The 18,990-nt window shown below is 34.1% G+C and overlaps 1 protein-coding gene across 1 annotated transcript; it reads left to right on the plus strand.

Annotated features, from left to right (window-relative positions):
• The first annotated feature begins 10,997 nt into the window (after window positions 1-10,997).
• Window positions 10,998-18,343, plus strand: LOC145671823 (uncharacterized). The gene is made up of 5 exons (XM_081741051.1): window positions 10,998-11,045; window positions 12,514-12,574; window positions 13,716-13,887; window positions 15,969-16,040; window positions 18,067-18,343. The coding sequence occupies exons 2-5, from the start codon at window positions 12,531-12,533 to the stop codon at window positions 18,172-18,174; spliced, it is 396 nt and encodes a 131-aa protein (XP_081597177.1). The 5' UTR covers window positions 10,998-11,045; window positions 12,514-12,530; the 3' UTR covers window positions 18,175-18,343.
• The last annotated feature ends 647 nt before the right edge of the window (window positions 18,344-18,990 follow it).

Here is an 18,990-nt window from a genome sequence, read left to right on the forward strand (position 1 = left end):
CAGAGGGCATGCGATAAAGCTGCTTGGCTTCAATGGATTATTTAATTTCCACTAACATTCATCTGTTATTGTCTGTGAACAACTGACACGAAATATATAACTTTTGCTTCCTTGTTTCAGTTCTGCATCTTATAAATTAATACTTCGTGAAGAAATCAATATCGTCATAGTTTTTTTTTTTTTAATTTGTGTTTTTAGTGGTCTGCGATACAACACAGTTTTCAGCATTTCCGTGGATCACTTATCAGGCACGAATATTCTTCAAGGTGCGGTTTACCATCTCTATAAAGTTAAAGAGTACTTTATACTTGGAGTGTGAAACTTCATTAAATAAAACAATTGGAGGAGAAATGTAAGAAAATACGAATGTAAGAAAATAAATATGAAATTGGAGCAAAGTACTAGACCTGGCGAACTTAAGGGCTTCTTTGACGGAATGTCTACTAACTACAACCTCGACGTTCTTTTCGTTTTGGTCTATCAGGATGGTGCGTATTATATTTTGTTCTTCTCCATATGCACATGTTCAGTTTTTAACATTCTATGGCAATTGTCTCTATCTTTTCACATGGGGACCACGAGTTTCTCCTACAACCGAACCCTTCAATTCCACTTCCAGAATCGGGCATATCGACTAAATTACCAGGAATTCAAACGAAAATACCAATAGAATTTTGACACTTAAACAAGGGAAAAGATGTATTTCCACGTCCTAACACAGAAAAGATTCTTTAAAGAACGAAACTCCATAACAAAATGTGTGTTAATTCATATTACAAAACTTCTTCGTATTACTTTGTATATTATAAATAACAGCTACAGAGTGTTTACAGGATTGTCAACTGCTGCAATAGTATATATATATATATATATATATATATATATATATATTTAATACTTTTATATTATTAAACTGTTTTATTTCATGTACTTAATCGTGTAGTACTTAATGATGTACTTAATAAATAATATCACGTTTATGAGATGTAATTGAAACATTGATTGCTGTACAAGGAAGTAATACCCCTATAATCTACTAACAAAATGTTCAAAATTGTCTAGGAAAGTTATAACTGAGATAATACAGATTGTGCTAGAATAATAATGTCATATTTGAATGCAGACGACAGTGATATATTTGGGAATAGTTTTTGTATCAGTTTTCTATTCTTATTTCTCATTCCGCTTACAAAATGAACACAAAAATCGAGTCTTGAAACAGCTTAGAGAAAAGGGATTCAAAATCCGAGTGGCTTCCCAACACAATTCTCGACACAATATCTCTTGACTAACATACATACTCCTACTACACTTATATCACTGTTGGTAAAATAAGCTTCCTCCAGGAACTCTGCGCCAGCTGCTTATCTATATACCTATGTTTTCTCTAAATGAATATCAGCTATCAAATGGCATCCTTTGGAATTCATTGATATCGTTAAGGACGTCATTTCGTGCTAGCCCTAGAAAAATTCTGCGTACAGCAACGCAACGCAAAAAAGTCATTATAACTGCTATGGCAAACTATTGCAAGGTAAATCGCAACTTTTGCGTTGTGCTGACGCAAACCGCTACGGAATGTAACCCTAAGTAAATTTACACAGTGGAGATGGGAAAGAGTTTACAAGAATCGTTGTAGAAAGCTTATATTTGCAAATTTCTACAATGTTTTGGGCAAATCTTAAAGAAAACCAACCATTATGAATCGACTGTTGACCGAAGGTCTTCCAATCTTTTCTTCACAATCATCTTATGCATATTGTTGGACATTCTTCTTTGGTTCATGTTTTCATTTGACTACTTTCTATGAGTATGCTTCGTAGAATGGTTTTCTTCTGTCAACTTTCTTATTCACGTATATCTTTATGTACAATTTCTACATTTCCCTATAATAACGAATTAAAGAAATTGATAGCCTCAACAACAAAAGAAAAGATGAAACTAATATTTCTTCTTTAAATAGTTGGAAACTTTAAAATTCACTGGAGAGTACACTTTGAATCTAAAACATTTCAAAGCTACTAGCCGTTAACTACCCATGTTCCCTTTCTAGATTCCTAACATACACTATCAAAAAAAAGAAAGAAAAAAGAAAGAAAAAGAAAAAAGAAAAAGAAAAAATCGTTGTTCAATGTCGAGGAAGAAACTTAGTCAAAAGGTATAAGGAATACCTAGAATTAAAGGCGGATCAAAATGACCTTGCATGCATTCAGTAACTGCAAACATGTATGTTAGCAAATTGCGATTTCTAGTACTTTAAGTTAGATGGGGAATTATACAAACAGTTTGTATGTTTTATTACTCAATTTCTAATAGAATAAGTGTTTCAAGGCAAATTGTATTTAATCGTTATGTAACGGAGAAAAAAGAATGGTGATGTTCCTTTCCATAATCAAAGCGGTTTTGATTAAAAAATACGTTAATAATAGACAAACTAAAGTATCCTACAGTAGGAAAAAGGAGAGCAAACCACCATCATATGTAAATACTACAGTATTAATCTGTACTGTGTGGTGGGGGGCGCGGTGGCTCAGTAGTAGAGCGTTCACCTCCTGTGCTTGAGGTCCCTGGTTCGATCCCAGCTCGCGCCGTATGGACTTTGTGATGAACAAACACCGTGTTCGTGAGTTTTCTCGCGGTTCTCCTGTTTCCTCCCATTTTCTTCATTCCACCATTTCATTCATTTCTCATAATCACCGTCACCTTTAGGCTAACCGGCATAACCATGGGACGTAAAACTTAAAGATTTCATTTCATTTTCTATAGTGTGTGAATTTCTCTACCGACTTTAAATATTTCCATGTGGGCAGGAGTAAAATTGAAGGAGAACGCAGGGAGGCGCCTTCCTCCCACTTCCAGAAAGTATCTGTGGCGACCACAGCTTTCTTAAAAAAATACAATGAGTAAAGAATGGTACCAGGGAAGCGTAACGTCACGTGCGTACCCCTAGCTTTTCAGATCCACTTTTACCCCTGCACGTGAGTGTTATATAGATCTAACACTGTGTATGAGAATTTTCTTAAAATGTCCATTTATACTTACACCCATTTTCTTTATTGCACCATATGTATATTGATTATGTGATTGAAAATTGGTGTTTAAGGTTGCTTTTCTATATCGAGATAATATAAGAAGAAATCCACTTTTAAAATAGGGACCAATTCACAACTTGAAACAATATTTGGTACCATGCATTCAAAATTTAGGCACATTTAACACTGGATTAAATAGGTGCGCATTATAGCGTCCACCTGTTAACATTGATCACCTTATAAGGTATATAAGGCGAAATCATATCTGGAACATGTATGCTTTTGTTATATTCATTTCTTATAGCTATTTACTTTTATTTTCTTTAAAAATGTTAATTGCACGTCAAATATTGACAAATGAGTCTTTGTTCTGAAACAGATTAGCTCAAACCGATTCTCATTCTTGTTTTCTTCTTAATTTTTCTTAGCCATCTACTGTCACTTCGTTTATTTCTTTTCTATTATTTTGAATCGATCGATCAAACCATGAAAGAAAACTCTCCTTCCCCTACTGAATGAACCAACTAACGAACTAATACTACAGTTGTTCTTCCAAACAGCAGAAGTTGTTTATTTAAACATGATGATGTTGCAAGCTAACTTTAGAGAATAAAGTGGAGAAGGTTTAACACTTGATTTCCGCACGTGATATTGCAACATTGGCTGTGGGATTCGGTTTCTCCTCGAACTGAAAGGGAAATAGAAGAAAGTTTTAGAATGTGATCGTTTTGAACCTGGATTGGAGTTCATAATAAAATTTCACCCACACTACAGTATGTCATTGGTTAATTTCACCGCAACATTCAGCTTCAACCTTAGTGAACGTCAATCCCCGTTCTAATGGTGAGAGTTAGTTCCGTAGACATGACAAACCTTAAAATATTGTAAAATAGTGCCGTAAATTCTTCACAGAAATCACTAAAAGGATACAGTAGACCATACTGTGTTGGTTCATTGAATAGTTTGTGTCAACGCATAATGAACAGATTTACGTAAGATGTTGTCATGTTGACAATGAGATTAGAAAATGGGACTTCATATTTAGTTGAACAGCTACGAAGTACTCATCTATGCATCACAAGGAAGTAAAGTTACATATAACCAACCACTAGATTTTCAGTCTTTCGCGAACCTGAGCCTGCTCCAACGCTATCCGTTAGCGACCGGCAGAACAAAGTTAATCTTGAGATGGACACGAGTTAACGTTTCGAGCCTCTTTGACTCTAACAGGCGTAAAAGGAGTTTATTAGACCTATGGCCGTCACGTTTTTTTTTATTCACGTGACTCCCGAGTTTACTCTTCCCCTACCGACGCTGAGTGAACACCAAATTTGGTGTTCACCGGCGGTGAATCGAAAATGGGACGACGTGGACATGAGTTGAATGCTGTAATTACTAGACTAGGAACCCTAATAATAACATATTCAGAGAAAAAATACGTTTCCCTCTCAGAACTTAGTAATATCTAATTACTTTTGGGAATGATCTTTTAACTCCAAGTTAAGTTTAGATAAGAATCATTCGGCGATTCTAGGAATCATGTAAATAAGTTTCAGAAATTAAAGTTTGTTTCTTATCATTGCCCTAGAGCTTATTTCTCTAAATATTATTGCCCATGTATAGTCCGCAGCAAGAAACTTGTAACATGATCATGTAAGTTTATTGTGAAACTACGTTTAACAGCACAGTGAATCAACATAACTTCTAAGTGGCAAGAATCACGCCAGGAGAAACCTCGGCTTCCTCCCCTGCACACTTATTTTGGAGCATAAGACTTCGTCGTTTCACAATAATTTTACATGCTCATGTTGCAGGTTTTTGCTGCGGACTGTACAACAATTCTATAATTAGAAAGTCTCGAACAATTGATGTAAAAAGTACAAACCAACCTACTCATTTCAGGTGCAAACTATATATTATCCGTTATGAGTTAGTTCGGCTGTGCTTTTGTTCTGCTGTTCGGCTATTTGGTTAAAAGGTTGTGGTCAGTAAGATACAATTAATTGTGTTAACAGCACAAGAGTTATGATGCGTTTCCTAGTGAAAAATATCATTTATCAGAGTGGAAAGATAATTAAAGAAAAATCTATGACATTACTGTAAATAACAAAACATTTTCGTACCTGAAAGAAAGAATTTTCTTTGGATATTACATTGATGCATTCTATGCAAACATGGCCATAGAACAGGAATTTTAAGAAGTTGGTTTGTTGCCCTTTTTCTGATACATCTCTCATCTTCTATCCTTCTTTACGAGCACCCGGACTGATAGTCAAATCGATGCGTTGTGGATGGTTGTTTCCAGAACGTAAAAAAAATCACATTTCTGGCTTCAAAAGATACTATGTTGTTAGGTGGTAGAGAATGAGATTGATTTTCCCTTCCCCAAAAGTATATTTAATATCCGCATCTCTTGCTCTTTAAAAGGCTACACTTTCACACTAAATTTCACAACAATTTTAAAATAAGATACGAAGGTTTATGTCGAACTTTACGTGAACTTTACTTACTCGCATATAGAGTTCCCTCTTTGCTAGTCGGTTGTCCAATGAGATAACTAATATTCTGGATTTAATATTCAAAACTTAAAAACGAAACGTGAACACATAAAAAATTATAATATTCGGATTCATATTTAGTATGAGTTTTTCTTTGTTGTGCGTTTAGATTTCAAGGCTAATTATGTGCAAAGGGTGAGAAGAAATAAATATAATGATTCTTCCTGAGGTAAAAAATTCCGGAGGTAAAATAGTCCTCCCATTCGGACTTCCGGGTGGGGATTACTCCGGGAAGTATCATCAGAGAAGAAAATAATAACTTTTATTTCAGCATGGGCACCAGGAACGTACGAAATCTACGACATGCGGGAAAACGTGGAAACTTAAAAGGGGAAATGAACAAGTGTAAAGTGGACATAGTGGGCTTGGGTGAAGTGAGATGGCCAGGAAAAGATGAAATAGTATCGGTAAATTACAGAATGTACTATTTGGATGGCGATAAGGCCAAGAATGGTGTCTCGATAGCAATGAAGAACGAAGTAGCAAGAAGTGTAACCAAAGTGGAATACTGCAGTGACCGCTTAATGTTTGTATAACAACATGCAAAACCAGTGGATATTGTGATAATACAAGTGTATATACCAACAACCGACCATGATGATAATGAAGTAGAGGTAATGTATGATCAGATTAGTGACATATTGCATCAAAAAGGAAGAGGTAAGGTCAACTCCATAGTAATGGGAGACTTCTACAGCGTAGTAGGAGGAGCTGAGAATAAAGTAGTGGGACAGTTTGGACTAGGTAGAAGAAACGAACGAGGTCAAATGCTTATCGATTTTTGTAAGCAATATGATCTGGTGGTGTCAAACACGAGGTTTAAGAAAAGGAAAACCAAGCTGTACACGTAGAAAAGTCCAGGAGATAAGAAAACCTACCAAATCGATTACATTCTTGAGAAGCAACGTTTCAGGAATAGAGTATGAGACGTGAAGACACTGCCAGGAGCGGACATTGATTCGGATCACAATATCATGGTGGCGGAAGTGCAAAAATGGTTAAAATCGATCAAGAAAAATGGAAGGAGAAATCGAAAATGGAACATAAGTGACTAAGAAATATTGACGATGATGTGAAAGAAGAGATTGAAGGAAAATTCTGTGCAATGGGAGATATGATTGACAATATAGAGAATAGTGGGGAAAAGTGAAACAGATTCTACTTCACACACTCCTCATTAACATCGGCAGGATGGAAAGAGCACCGAGAAAACCATGGATAGCTGTAGCGATTCTTACGAAGATGGAGGAATGCAGAAGAGAGAGAGAGAGAGAGAGAGAGAAAAAAAAGGAACATCAATGAATACAGAAGGCTGAATAATGAATTGTGAGACCCCCGCGTGATTGAGTATTAGTCTGTGTGATTGGAAGGTTTACGTCACTAGACTTCCAATCACAGAGCTCCATATTCGAATCTTGGCTCGAACAGACGCGCCTGTGTGTGTATAAGGTTGTGTGTAATGGTAATAAGCAAAAGAAAGCTGTAATTTTTATTATTATTATTATTATTATTATTATTATTATTATTATTATTATTATTATTATTATTATTATTATTATTATTATTATTATTATTATTATTATTATCTCACAATTTCGTTAGTTTTGTTGCCTTTCCCAGCAAGGTTTTTTCAGTACCACCTATAACTACATTCCAAGCAAATGAGTGTTTTAGGAAAGGTGTTCTCATACCAATGCTTTTCTTCCTTGCTTTTCTTTTTTCTTAGAACGAAATCTATTGGTATTTCGGTGCCACTATCTTCTGGGTTGCCTGGACGATTTCTCTCTCTGCGTAGGAAGAAAGCAAGTTTCTTTCTTATTTCCATATACCCATTAGTCATACCAACCACAGTTTAACGTTATTTTGATTCATCTGTACAACAGCCGTTTGCAACAACAGGGCTCGCGGGCCCGCCTAACCCTGTCTTCCGGCCCGCTGGTCAGTTATTGAAAACAATAATTATTATAATTTTTCTTTCTTTTTTAAAAAACCTCTTCAGAGTGAACTGGAAATTTTCCATCGATCACACAGTGCCAAACGTGGTAACGCCCAGAAGACAAGCACTTGGCAAGCGTAGTACTTGGGGGAAATTTCCATCGGTATAAGGATTATTAGATGTACCGGCAAAGTTCTAAATACATTAGTCTTCTCCTGTTTAGTGGGTATATATTTTGGTTACCAGTATAACAGCTGTTTTGTGTTATTGTGATGTAAATTACGTTGAACATGTTCCATCATTTAATACTATACTATTCAATTTTCATAAAAATGATATAAATACAGAGGTCTGCGACGCCATTAGTGTTCTGTGATTGGCCCGCCCACTGTTCCAAATGGCACACCCCTACTGTACAACTTGCGTGCTAATTAGTATGCACTTTTCCTCATGTGCATGTTCTTTTTAGTAGTTTCTCATATTCAGTATGTTTTTGGTTACTGCACCCTCTTTTCATTCATGTTCCCAAGCCAATTCCTATTGCAGGTATACACACACTGTGCTGCTGCTATTCACCTCGAATGGCCCGTCTCTCTCATTTATGGTAACTAAAGCATATCTTTTTACCTCTTACTGATGTTGCAGTTATGCAACCCCACATAGCTAATTACAAAATTCCTGAACCATATTCAGTTCGTTGAAGATATCACATTGCCGATAACAAATTACTGTTTGCTGCTTTTATAGTCTTCGAACCACGCTAATTTAGACCTCTCTTTCTCAAGAGAATTGACGAGGATTCCTCACGTTCTATGTGGAAGCCCTTGCGCACGGGTTTCACGATTGCGGCGTAAGTATTTTTTGGAGAGAGCACATTCGGCGTCTTTCACTTGACCATACCACCTTTGATCTATCGTTTAGGTAGTGAAGATACGCTTTCGGCACCATATATCTCCGGAAGGCAAGTCTTTACTTTGACTCAAACTGTGACTTTAATCTGTTATTATACGTTCAGTCACTTCCTGGAACTGTTTCTGCGTGAGTCACTTGTTGGAACTGTTCGTGACTTTGGTGTGAAGTCTTAGTTCATATTTTTCCCACTAGGTGTCTTTGTACAGTCATATGGTAGTTTGTTAGTGTAATGTCACATGTTCTGTCTGCTTGTATGTGTGTGCTATTGCTGGTGGCATGCGCGGAGCGCGTAATTGAATTTTCGTTTAATGGCGTCGATCGAGTTAGCAAATGCGATTGAGAAATCGTTTCATGAATTTAATACAAAGAATTTGAACTTGTCGTTTTTAAATAAGTTTGTATTAGATTCGGATATTAACTCATATCGCTTTGCGCCACTATGTGGTTTAATTGAGTTAGAGAAAACCTGTGATGGTTGTGGTCGAAGGCTGAAGTTACTTCCGAAGTATGGGAGAAGTGGGCGTTTATTGATTTTTCTTGTTTGTAGTAATAGCAAATGTGCTCGGTTTAATAAATCGACGTCTGTGCGGAAAGGAACATTTTTTAGTATTGCGGTATGCTGGAATTTTTACGGTATGCTTTATATGTCTATCATTAGCGGTGAGTGTTTTCATTTTTTAAATTTATATTATTTTTATTCTTGATTTGTTTTCCGCTTCTAAATTAGGTTTATAGTAGTGGTTTGATTATTTATTGTTGTTTTGGATGTTTTTATGGTACTTGAGCGGGAGGTTTGGGGGGCGGTAGCCCCACCCATTTAGATCTCAAAGTTGATAGTCACCGCTTCACCTGAATTGATTTCTCGGAAGACTTTAGGAAAGATGTTTAGTAACATTTTGGCCCTTGTACTTCTAGTATAATTCTTAACATCGTATAGTAACATTTTGGCCCTTGTACTTATAGTATAATTCTTAACATCGTATAGTAACATTTTAGCCCTTGTACTTATAGTATAATTCTTAACATCGTACATTACTTTCACTCTGTTAGTAACTGTAAGCGGTTCATCTGATTCGGTTCCGGGAGCAGGTTAGAAATGATTCCTAAACTGCTCCGGGAACCGGATCAGATGAATCGGTTGAAGTCACTGTTTGGCTCAAAGTAAAAATTTGCCCTCCGAAACTGTGGACTTTTGGCCAAAGTTGCACAGGATGTGTTTTCTAGGTTTGACATCAGCTATCTATCCTTAATTATTTTACGCATTAATAGGACAGTCTGTATACCTTCTTCAATTTATGCAGGTAGTGTATGATGCTAGCTGGAGCTATTTCGTTATTCAGAAATTTAAGCCATTAGTTTTGTGATATGCTTCTCAGATAGTTGGTTAGAAGAAGTTAAAAGTGCTCATGGTCATCTAAACTTAATCTTAGCCATATGCAAAATTTTGGAATCAGAAATAAATGCTATCAATATTGGTGTTTAAGCACAAATAGGACAACCATTCTTAATATACTTGTCTCCTAAATTTTACATATTGAGAATCGAAAAAAATGTGTTGAGAATGAGTTGGGCACACGCGTACACCATTTGCGTGCCTGTTATATGTTCTTCAATTTATTCTACACTAAATGGTTAGTGTAATTCTAATCAATATTAGCCAAATGGTTATCATCTACTTCAAGTTTAGCCCTATATATGATTACCAGTAAAGTAATAGATTGTTTGGTGTTGTCTGTTGCTGAGCTACTTGTATTAAGAGATAACGGATTTCAATCTAGAAACATATAACTAATGGAACTGTAGATTGAGGTTCAGACCGCGTGTCAATTAGAAGAACCTACCCATCTGTGTACTCAATGTCTGTTTGTATTTGAAGGGCAGGGAATTTATTTATTCATGACCCTTAAATTAAAAGGTATGTAAGACTCGGAAATACACATCTTTAAAATCAAATAACATTTCCTAAGATAGTTCCAGATTACAATTAGGGCATACATTTTAGAGATTTGCGAGACTCCAGATATTTCTGTTTTTTACCGCACCTTAAACTATAAGTTCCATTATCCGCCTTATTGTTGAAAGAAAGCATTGACATCTAATTAGAAAAATATTTTCAATGTGAGCTATATAAATTATGTAAATATATAATGAGAGTTTTGGTGTTTATTGACATTGTTATAAGTTACTATTTGAAAGAGGAAAAGATAGTTAAGCAACAACGAATATTATGTTTTCTTGTACCAAGATCATTAAGACAATCAAGTATTAGATTTCGTCTTTCATCCTGTAATTCAATATTTCCTATTGGTAATATTAAAACATAAATTCCAAAGAACAATAACCACGTCCTGTTGACCATACCTTCCTTGAGTATCCTTGAGTACCATGTGTCTGAATCAGAAGGGAAAAAATACCTAAGAACTTGATCAATATCCGGCCGGAAATAGCTGTTGTACCTGCTGATTAGATGCCTTAATCTCATTGGTTAGGACATATCAGGCGATTGTCTTCCTTTAATTCTGATTGGACACGTGAGTCAAACATACAAGTGGATTGAAAGTAAATCCCTCATTGTAGTGTTGAACACTGCTTGGAGAAGACACACAGGTAAGACTCTCTTCAGATGTTTATTCTCTACTATTTAGAACAGGTCTATCTATTATAGTTGATCATCAGGTTCTTTCAACGTTACTGCACATGATTTCTTACACTTTTTTTGTTTTGCGATATAAAATAGCTTTTATATACAGAGCTTCCACCCGAAATTGAATGTCTAATCATGGTAAATAAATTCAGAAGCACTCACAATAACGTTACTGGAAAACTCTGTCTCTGTTTTGATATAGGCCTATTTATTGTTCATTCCTTTGTATCTTCTTAGTACTGAGGCTACACAAGACTCAGGTCTATAGTTTAACGTTGAATCGCAGATATTTCTACATAATTCAATTAGGTAAGAATATAGTGAGTTGTCTTTACTTTAATGCCCAAATAATATATATATATATATATATATATATATATATATATATATATATATATATATATATATATATATATATATATACATTATTCAAAACAAGGTGTGAGGAAATGTTAAACAAAAATCCTTTTTCTTTATTTCTCTTCTTTCTTTTATGGGTGCTATTTTATACAATGGTATGAGGATAAGGATTACGTATACACTTTTTAATAACTGGTAGGCTATCCTACAACACCTTACATGTGAGGATGATAATTCTTTTAATACAACCTTGAGAATTGGGTTTAATATTCTATTGCTAACCAGCTAACTCGCTATGGCACAAGAAACCCACCGATTCTTCATCGAAAACATATGACGTCTCTTCTCTGAACAATATTTTTTTTTTACCGAATTACCTGTAATCAGGAGTAATATTATTCACTTAAAAAAAAAATTGAATGAAATGTTTGAGTTTCTATCTCACGATTATGTCTGTTAGGCTAAGGGTGATGATGATTAAAGTAAGTGAATGATGATGGAATAATTGGTGGAATGATAAAGTGGGAGGAAACTAGAGTACCCCGACAAAAGCCAAAAGTAGAATGTTGTCCACTATAAGCTTGGTCGGGGATCGAACCAGGGACCCTACATACCAGAGGTAAGCGCTTTACCACTAAACCACTGTGTCTTCATCCTCTTCTTTAAGGTCCAGGTTCATATTATACTCCAATCTCCTTCATAACCAGCAGTACGTCTTCCCAGAGAAAGTACTGGATAGCTTCTTCGCAACATTAAATAGCATAATTAAATGGCTGAATTCCATGAAAGTATAACTGCATAAATCTAGTTTCGGAACAAACGAATTTTAACCAGGCTGCTTCCATAAAGTTCTTAAGCTAAGTTTCGTTAGGAACCCTACATGTTTGATAATTAACATTATTCTGCTTAGATCATATTACCCGATTAAATTTCTTACATGTAGTTTTCATTTACATACCTATTTGAACTTTCGTTCTAATATTACTTATTTCGTTATGAGTTTTACTCATTCAATTATCATAAATTAATTCATCATAAACGAAATCTCATAATAAATTTTATACATTTCAGTTGCAGGAACTACCAACATGAACCTCACAGTTGGACTTTTACTCATCCTGGCTTGCGCTTGGTAAGTAAAAAGGGATATTTTCTATCCTTCCTTTACCATCTTAAAGTTTTTGACATTAATTCCGTACAAAGTAGTGAAAGGAGATTAAGTTTTAGCAGCAATGCCAAATAACGGGTACTCGTTTAATTCCTGCTCAGATACTTTACATGGTCATAGAAAGTACTTTTTATCTATTCGTGCTTCTCACCTTCAAAGTATTTTGTTGCTACATCAACTTATAATGTATAAATTTTTCATCATCGGTGGAAAAAGTATTATAAAGTCTGCTAGCCAGAATTCGTCGGAGTTTTCTTATCTTATCCTGGGTGCAAGAATAGTTCAAATCGATTCTTTTAAGAGGGATTCCAGTATAAAGACCAAGATAATGTCATATGAGGCCAGGTCCAGCGAGTAAAAGTATGGTGTATTACGGATATGGATTTCTACAGAATGTGTGACATGGAGCATTATCATGGTGCAAACTCCACTGTCCAGTCCTTTACGACGAACAAAATTACAGAACCGCTAAAACTAACTGTATAGACTTTCTTATTTACAGTTTAGCTACTTGTAATAAGTTGATGATGCATTATCGAAAAATGTTAAAAACCTAATGACCAGCATTTCGACTCAGAATTAAATTTGTCAGGTCTTTAGGTAACGGGGTTTCACGGTATTTTCACTGAAACGACATTACATTGATATTTGTGTCAGATCAGCAAAAACTTCGTATATCAAATTGACTCTAATTGCAGAACTTGTCTGCCATATTGGACTCTCGTGCAATCATAATTTCGCACAGCAACTTAACCTGCAATGTCTGTGAAGGCATACAGACATTTAGGTGAATTGTGTGTGGTCTATATATCGGCTTCGATGGCCAACATTTGTTATATTAAATGCAATTCGTATTAATTTAAATAACTGTGCAATTGCTTCACAGGACCCATTGTATGTAAAGGACTCATTCTTTGAAGATATTATCTACGAACTTTGAACGTTTGCATAAAATGTGTCCTTTGGCACTAGGTTGAATAAAAAAATACGATTCTGAAAGGAGAAAAAAGTGTTTAAGTAACACAATCCAACTTACACCAAAAAATATTTTGAAAGTCTAATATATATGTCATGCAGCTTCTAATGGGCAGTATATCTCTCTTAGGGCTACCGTCGTTGACGAAGCAGAGTTGAATTGTGTGTGCGGAGTCTTCAATGCCACCACAGTTGACAGCGGAATCGGTAATGAACAACCTATCGTGAAGACCCCAGTTGAAATCGAAATCACCTGCGATGAGGAAGGTTACAGCAAATGCAGCAAGAAATGTATCGCTGTAGTAAGTACGACTCTCTTAAGAATGGTTAAATCCTAATGGATTATGGCAATGTCAGTAAGGAACCTGTGGCATCTTTCTTCTGAAAACAAGAAACCTACATATTAAATATTATGTTTTACTTTTCTTTCATGCGTTCAGTGTCTTTTTAAACTTGTACATGCCATTGTTTCATTTGGTTTTCTTTTTAACACGTAACTGATAAATTTTCTTCAAAATGCAATGAATATGTGTGTAAATGAAAAGAGCATACCGGTCAAGGCAACTACTTTGAAAACTATCTCAGAAATTATTTTATTAATGACATAGAGAGACCAACGATAAGTATTCCACTAATTATTGGAAATTTTTAACAGAATTGACAGTGTAGATAAATGCGTATTCTGATAACCTTGTGGTCAGATTCTTTGTTGTTAATTTTTAATTGTAGTGCATCTTGTGTAATTGATTGTTATGAACGATTTGTTTGTATCTGTAGAGTAAATATTTACAATTCTAATTGGTCTTTATCTAACTAATTATTAGTTCGTTTTCAAATTCGAATTTTAAATGATTGAATAAATGTTAATAATCGAATTCGAATAATGTCATAAATATAGAAATGAAGCTATTAAATGTCATTGAATAGGGTATATATGTTTCTCTAATTTATAATAATGAAATGTTATTGCTGCTCAGAAATCTGTGGCTACAGTTTATACCCTGATCCAAACATTGTTACTTGATATATATATTAAAATAAGTTTTACTTTATCGTATATTACTTACTGTTTGTGGAAACATTTTTTTAATAATCACTATACTATTTCAATGGGACCGTACTGAAGAGTATGTTAAATGAGATATAACATTATTGGACAAAGACTCTTGTGAGATTTCCATTTTATTTGATTTTAATCCACGCTGCATGTTGCTAATTTTTTATTGCTTCGCATGAATTAGAGCGAAATAAAATTCTAAGATCCCTAACCGCTAAAACAGCGACTTAAGACAGTGTAGGGTTAAATGCTGTAGAAACAAAACGATTTTAATAGATTCTATTCTATGTCAGTCTATTGCGGAAAGTTTTGTTATCAATTTTCCAGAGATCAAGCTTTATGTTATTCTCCTCATTCTTTTCATATCAATGTATAAACTCTTTCCACCTTTTTCCCGCTTTTTACCTCAAACTTGATGAATCTTGCGATTGAAATGAGTCATTCGTATTAGATACTACAAGATTAATATTTAAAACATTGCAAATAGTTCTGTTTGTATTTTGCGGTCCGGATGTTCGGGTTTTTCAGCGTTCAAGGCTAACGTAGTTTTCAGTCTTTGTTTCAGTACGCAAGGAAATGCAGGAAAGGATCCTATAGTATATAGGCACAGGATAAGTTTTTTCCAATTGTTCTTTTTATTTCTCTTGCTTTTAATGTTATTACTTCACTGTAAGACAAACTTTTAAGTCTATCAATAACCTTCTCAACAAAATTATATATTCTGTATATATATATATATATATATATATATATATATATATATATATATATATATATATATATATATATATAGAGAGAGAGAGAGAGAGAGAGAGAGAGAGAGAGAGAGTACTGAAATGCAAATTAGTCTGACTTTATGAGAAACACAAATAAATATTTAACTTCTTTTTAACCTTTGAATGCATGGTATCTACAAGGTTTCAATTTGTATATTAACTAGTGTTTCCGATTTTTACCAAGCTCAAAGAAAGCACATTTTAAATAGAGAAACTTAAAGTCACTCAGTCACTGCAAATGATCTGTTTTAAATCTTGAAGAAAATCTGCTTATCTCAAAGCCTTTACATGTCTATTTTACCCATGATTTATAGCTTTAATTTACTTGTTTAATCGACTCTGTTCCGTAAACAAATTTCTCTACAGTACCTTTGGAAGTAATGCTTTGTCCACAGTAAAAGGCTACTTAGGAAACTCTTTCTATTATTTTTATTATTACTTCGAAGTTAGTTCAGAATATGAGCACTAATTTAGAATAGTAATTGATTTAGATTGAATTTCCAACAGAAAACTAATTGCAAAATTAAAGTAAGTATTTAACTCTTTTCAGGCCCACACATTCAAATCCATTTCCAGCAGGATCCTGTGTTCCTTGGTGAAAGAGAATCAGAAAGGATTTAAGGTTAGGCTTTTTGAAATAAATTTTCTCCAGAAGTTTGTAGTGTAGGCATATAGAATAAAAGATAACATTTTAAAATATAAACTATTTAAGTAGTAGTGAAAACATACAAAATAAAAAATAGAGTACAAACAACCGTACTATACTTGCTTGCTTTGTGCAAACTAAGTCACTTCATGGCGTAGTAATTACTGATACATTTATTTACGAAATACAACAAAATTATAAAGCTATTTCGATAATCTTCCTCCGAAGAAAAGTCACTTTGAAAAGTAAACTTCGGTTTTGGATTTTTCACCAAAATATTACTTATATCATGCACCAGGGTTATAAATGAGATATATTTTTATGAAAGATAAACAAAATCGAATGTTTTGCACTTGAGAAAGATGGGAACAAATAACTTACCTCTAAGAGTAAACTAACCCTTGTGAATATTTTTTATGAGAATTATATACCCATCATTGATAGTTTACTAATAAACACAGAAATATCACAATTATCTGGAACTGCTTTAGCTGTCGAAACGTTGTTCGGCTGCAAATCATTATAGGTAGAGGAACAGGTGGAAGTTAAAGTGCTATATCGGGGATTTAGGAAGAGTGGTCAAAGATGTCCCAATCATATTCTTGTATATTATGCAACATTAGATTTCCTGTATATTGATCTGCATTATCATGCATTATTCCTGCGCTCACTTTTCCAAGTCTCTTCTTCTGGATCGCAGTTGCCACAAAGTATTACAATATGGTCCACCAGTGATGGTGTGCCTTTGGGGTAAGAACTAGACAAGAAGGATGTCTGTCTAAATTTGATAGTAATGCAGACGGTGATTGAAAATTTCCATTAAAAGAAGAAGATAGGGTAGATCGTCGGGCGAGAGTGACTACCTATAAATATATAGTATAAGAGATAGTGTAAGTCTCAACGACTTTATACTCCATGCCTTTTATGTAGTTTGTTCTCTAGCGTGTGAGTGTTTCTCAGTTTAGTTAGTTTACTAGCAACATTACGTTCAAGCAATTAAAACGGAGCCCTTAATATAAATCTGTATTTTATGAGCTATACAAAAATGATCCTATGTATTTTTATTTGGTCCATTATTCCATATATAATCCCAGTAATAAGAATTATTTTCACTAAACTTAATTAAATGACTCAAAGGCCTCATGACCTGATTCAGGCAATATGGTGGAAGAAAGTCTTCAGTTACGATCTGGAAATAACGAGTCAAGAGTTCATTTTAATTTTGGGTCGTAATTTATGTGTCAAATAAATAAAATAGTTAATCCCTTAAATTAAAATTCCAGATATTCAATATTCTTAAATATTCTGTAAACTTTATTTAAACCACGATCTTGTTTTATGATATTACTAGTTATGTTTATAGATTTAAGATGATATGCAATTTTACTTGCATGAAATCTTAGTTCTAATTTTATTTTGTAGCTAAGCATCACGCTGAGAATGTAATCTTTCGCAATGAGCTGACTGTGCACCCTAAGCTACCATCCTTGATTATTTGAAAGACTTTCCATATTATACTGTGAAGGGTAGTGACGGAGAATTTGATGTAAACCGAAAGTACAATACATCATAATCTATAAGTACTGTCAGTGTCAATGAAATAACAAATATTGTTGAGATTTAAAAATGTCTTATTCTAAAGCATTGTAAATATCATAAAATGTGCGTTTTTTGTTTATATTTTTCTGCACACTAAAAGTTTTGATCGTACTTTGCTCTGAAGTGCTCAATTGAGTTATTATTTTTCCAGTCTGTTGTTTACATTTTAACAAAATTTTTGGCATTATTGGTCATATCCTTGCAAATTACAATAGGCAATAACATCAATTATATCAAGGAAAAAGAATTTTTAACCACATGTGGAAAATAAGTGGTAAGTTAAGCAACAATAAAATAATAATTTAAGAAATAATAAAATAATAACGATAATCATCAATAACTGTTCAACATGTAATTTCTTTCCCTGCATGTTTGTGTTTACGAACCTTAAAATCTTTGGCAGGTGGCCATATATTACAATGGGTGCAACAACGGTTGGATATACACAGGACTAACTTCAAGTGGGACCTTCTGTTGCAAGAATTCTAACTCCATCTCTTGCACAAAGTAATGGGTACAACGGAGAATTGAACACTTAAGACGACCCAAGCATGATAATGGATTTCGATTTTTCTTTCTAAGGTCTCTTTCTGTAGATATATCATTTCGCCTTCTACTATCATGTAACTTTAATTAACAATAAAGAAGCAAATTATAAAAAATGTTTGTCATTTCTTTTATTTTTATTCTTTTCGGATCTTGAGTGATGTCTTTATAGGACATTATAACGTAAACTTCAACACAAATAAACTATATTCAAAAAGTTTGTATTTTCTTTATGTTTTTTGAGTATTTTTTACATATTAAATTAAGATGTGCTATATACAAGGAAATAAAAATATTTAAGTTTTTTGGATACTAAGTTTGTGGTTAAAATTTTATAAGTTGCACGGTGACTCAGTGGTAAACACTTACCTCTGGTGCGTGGGGTCTCTGGTTCAATCCCGGGCAAGTAACCTTCAGGTGGACAACACTGTGTTTGTGACTTTCCTCAAGTTACTCCCGTTTCCTCCTACATTTTCATTTCACTAATTCTTCCATCATCAAGCATTTGCCTTAATTATCAATCTCCCTTAATGTAAAGGGTATAATCGTTAGACTTTTAACTGAAAGATATTCAAGATAAGAAAAACTTAATACGCAAAATAGTTTAAATGTTATTCATTGTCTCAGAATTATCTCTCCGATCAAACTTAATCAAGCTTGGTATTAACCATTACTCTAATATTCAATATTCAATTATCCGTTTGCTAATCTTTTTCCACTTACTTTTCTCCATAGCCCTGTATAAATTTTATTCTCAGTCTAATGATATATTCATCAGTCA

This window comes from Thermobia domestica, chromosome 15 (genome assembly GCF_964235325.1).
Source record: "Thermobia domestica chromosome 15, izTheDome1.hap1.1, whole genome shotgun sequence".
In the NCBI taxonomy this organism is placed as follows: domain Eukaryota; kingdom Metazoa; phylum Arthropoda; class Insecta; order Zygentoma; family Lepismatidae; genus Thermobia; species Thermobia domestica.

Excerpts from the sequence above, each read along its gene's own strand:
- LOC145671823 (XM_081741051.1), top strand. The coding sequence starts at position 12,531 with ATGAACCTCACAGTTGGACTTTTACTCATCCTGGCTTGCGCTTG. Across the intron at positions 13,888-15,968 it reads GCAAGAAATGTATCGCTGTA|GCCCACACATTCAAATCCAT; the intron begins GTAAGTACGACT and ends AACTCTTTTCAG. Across the intron at positions 16,041-18,066 it reads AGAATCAGAAAGGATTTAAG|GTGGCCATATATTACAATGG; the intron begins GTTAGGCTTTTT and ends AATCTTTGGCAG.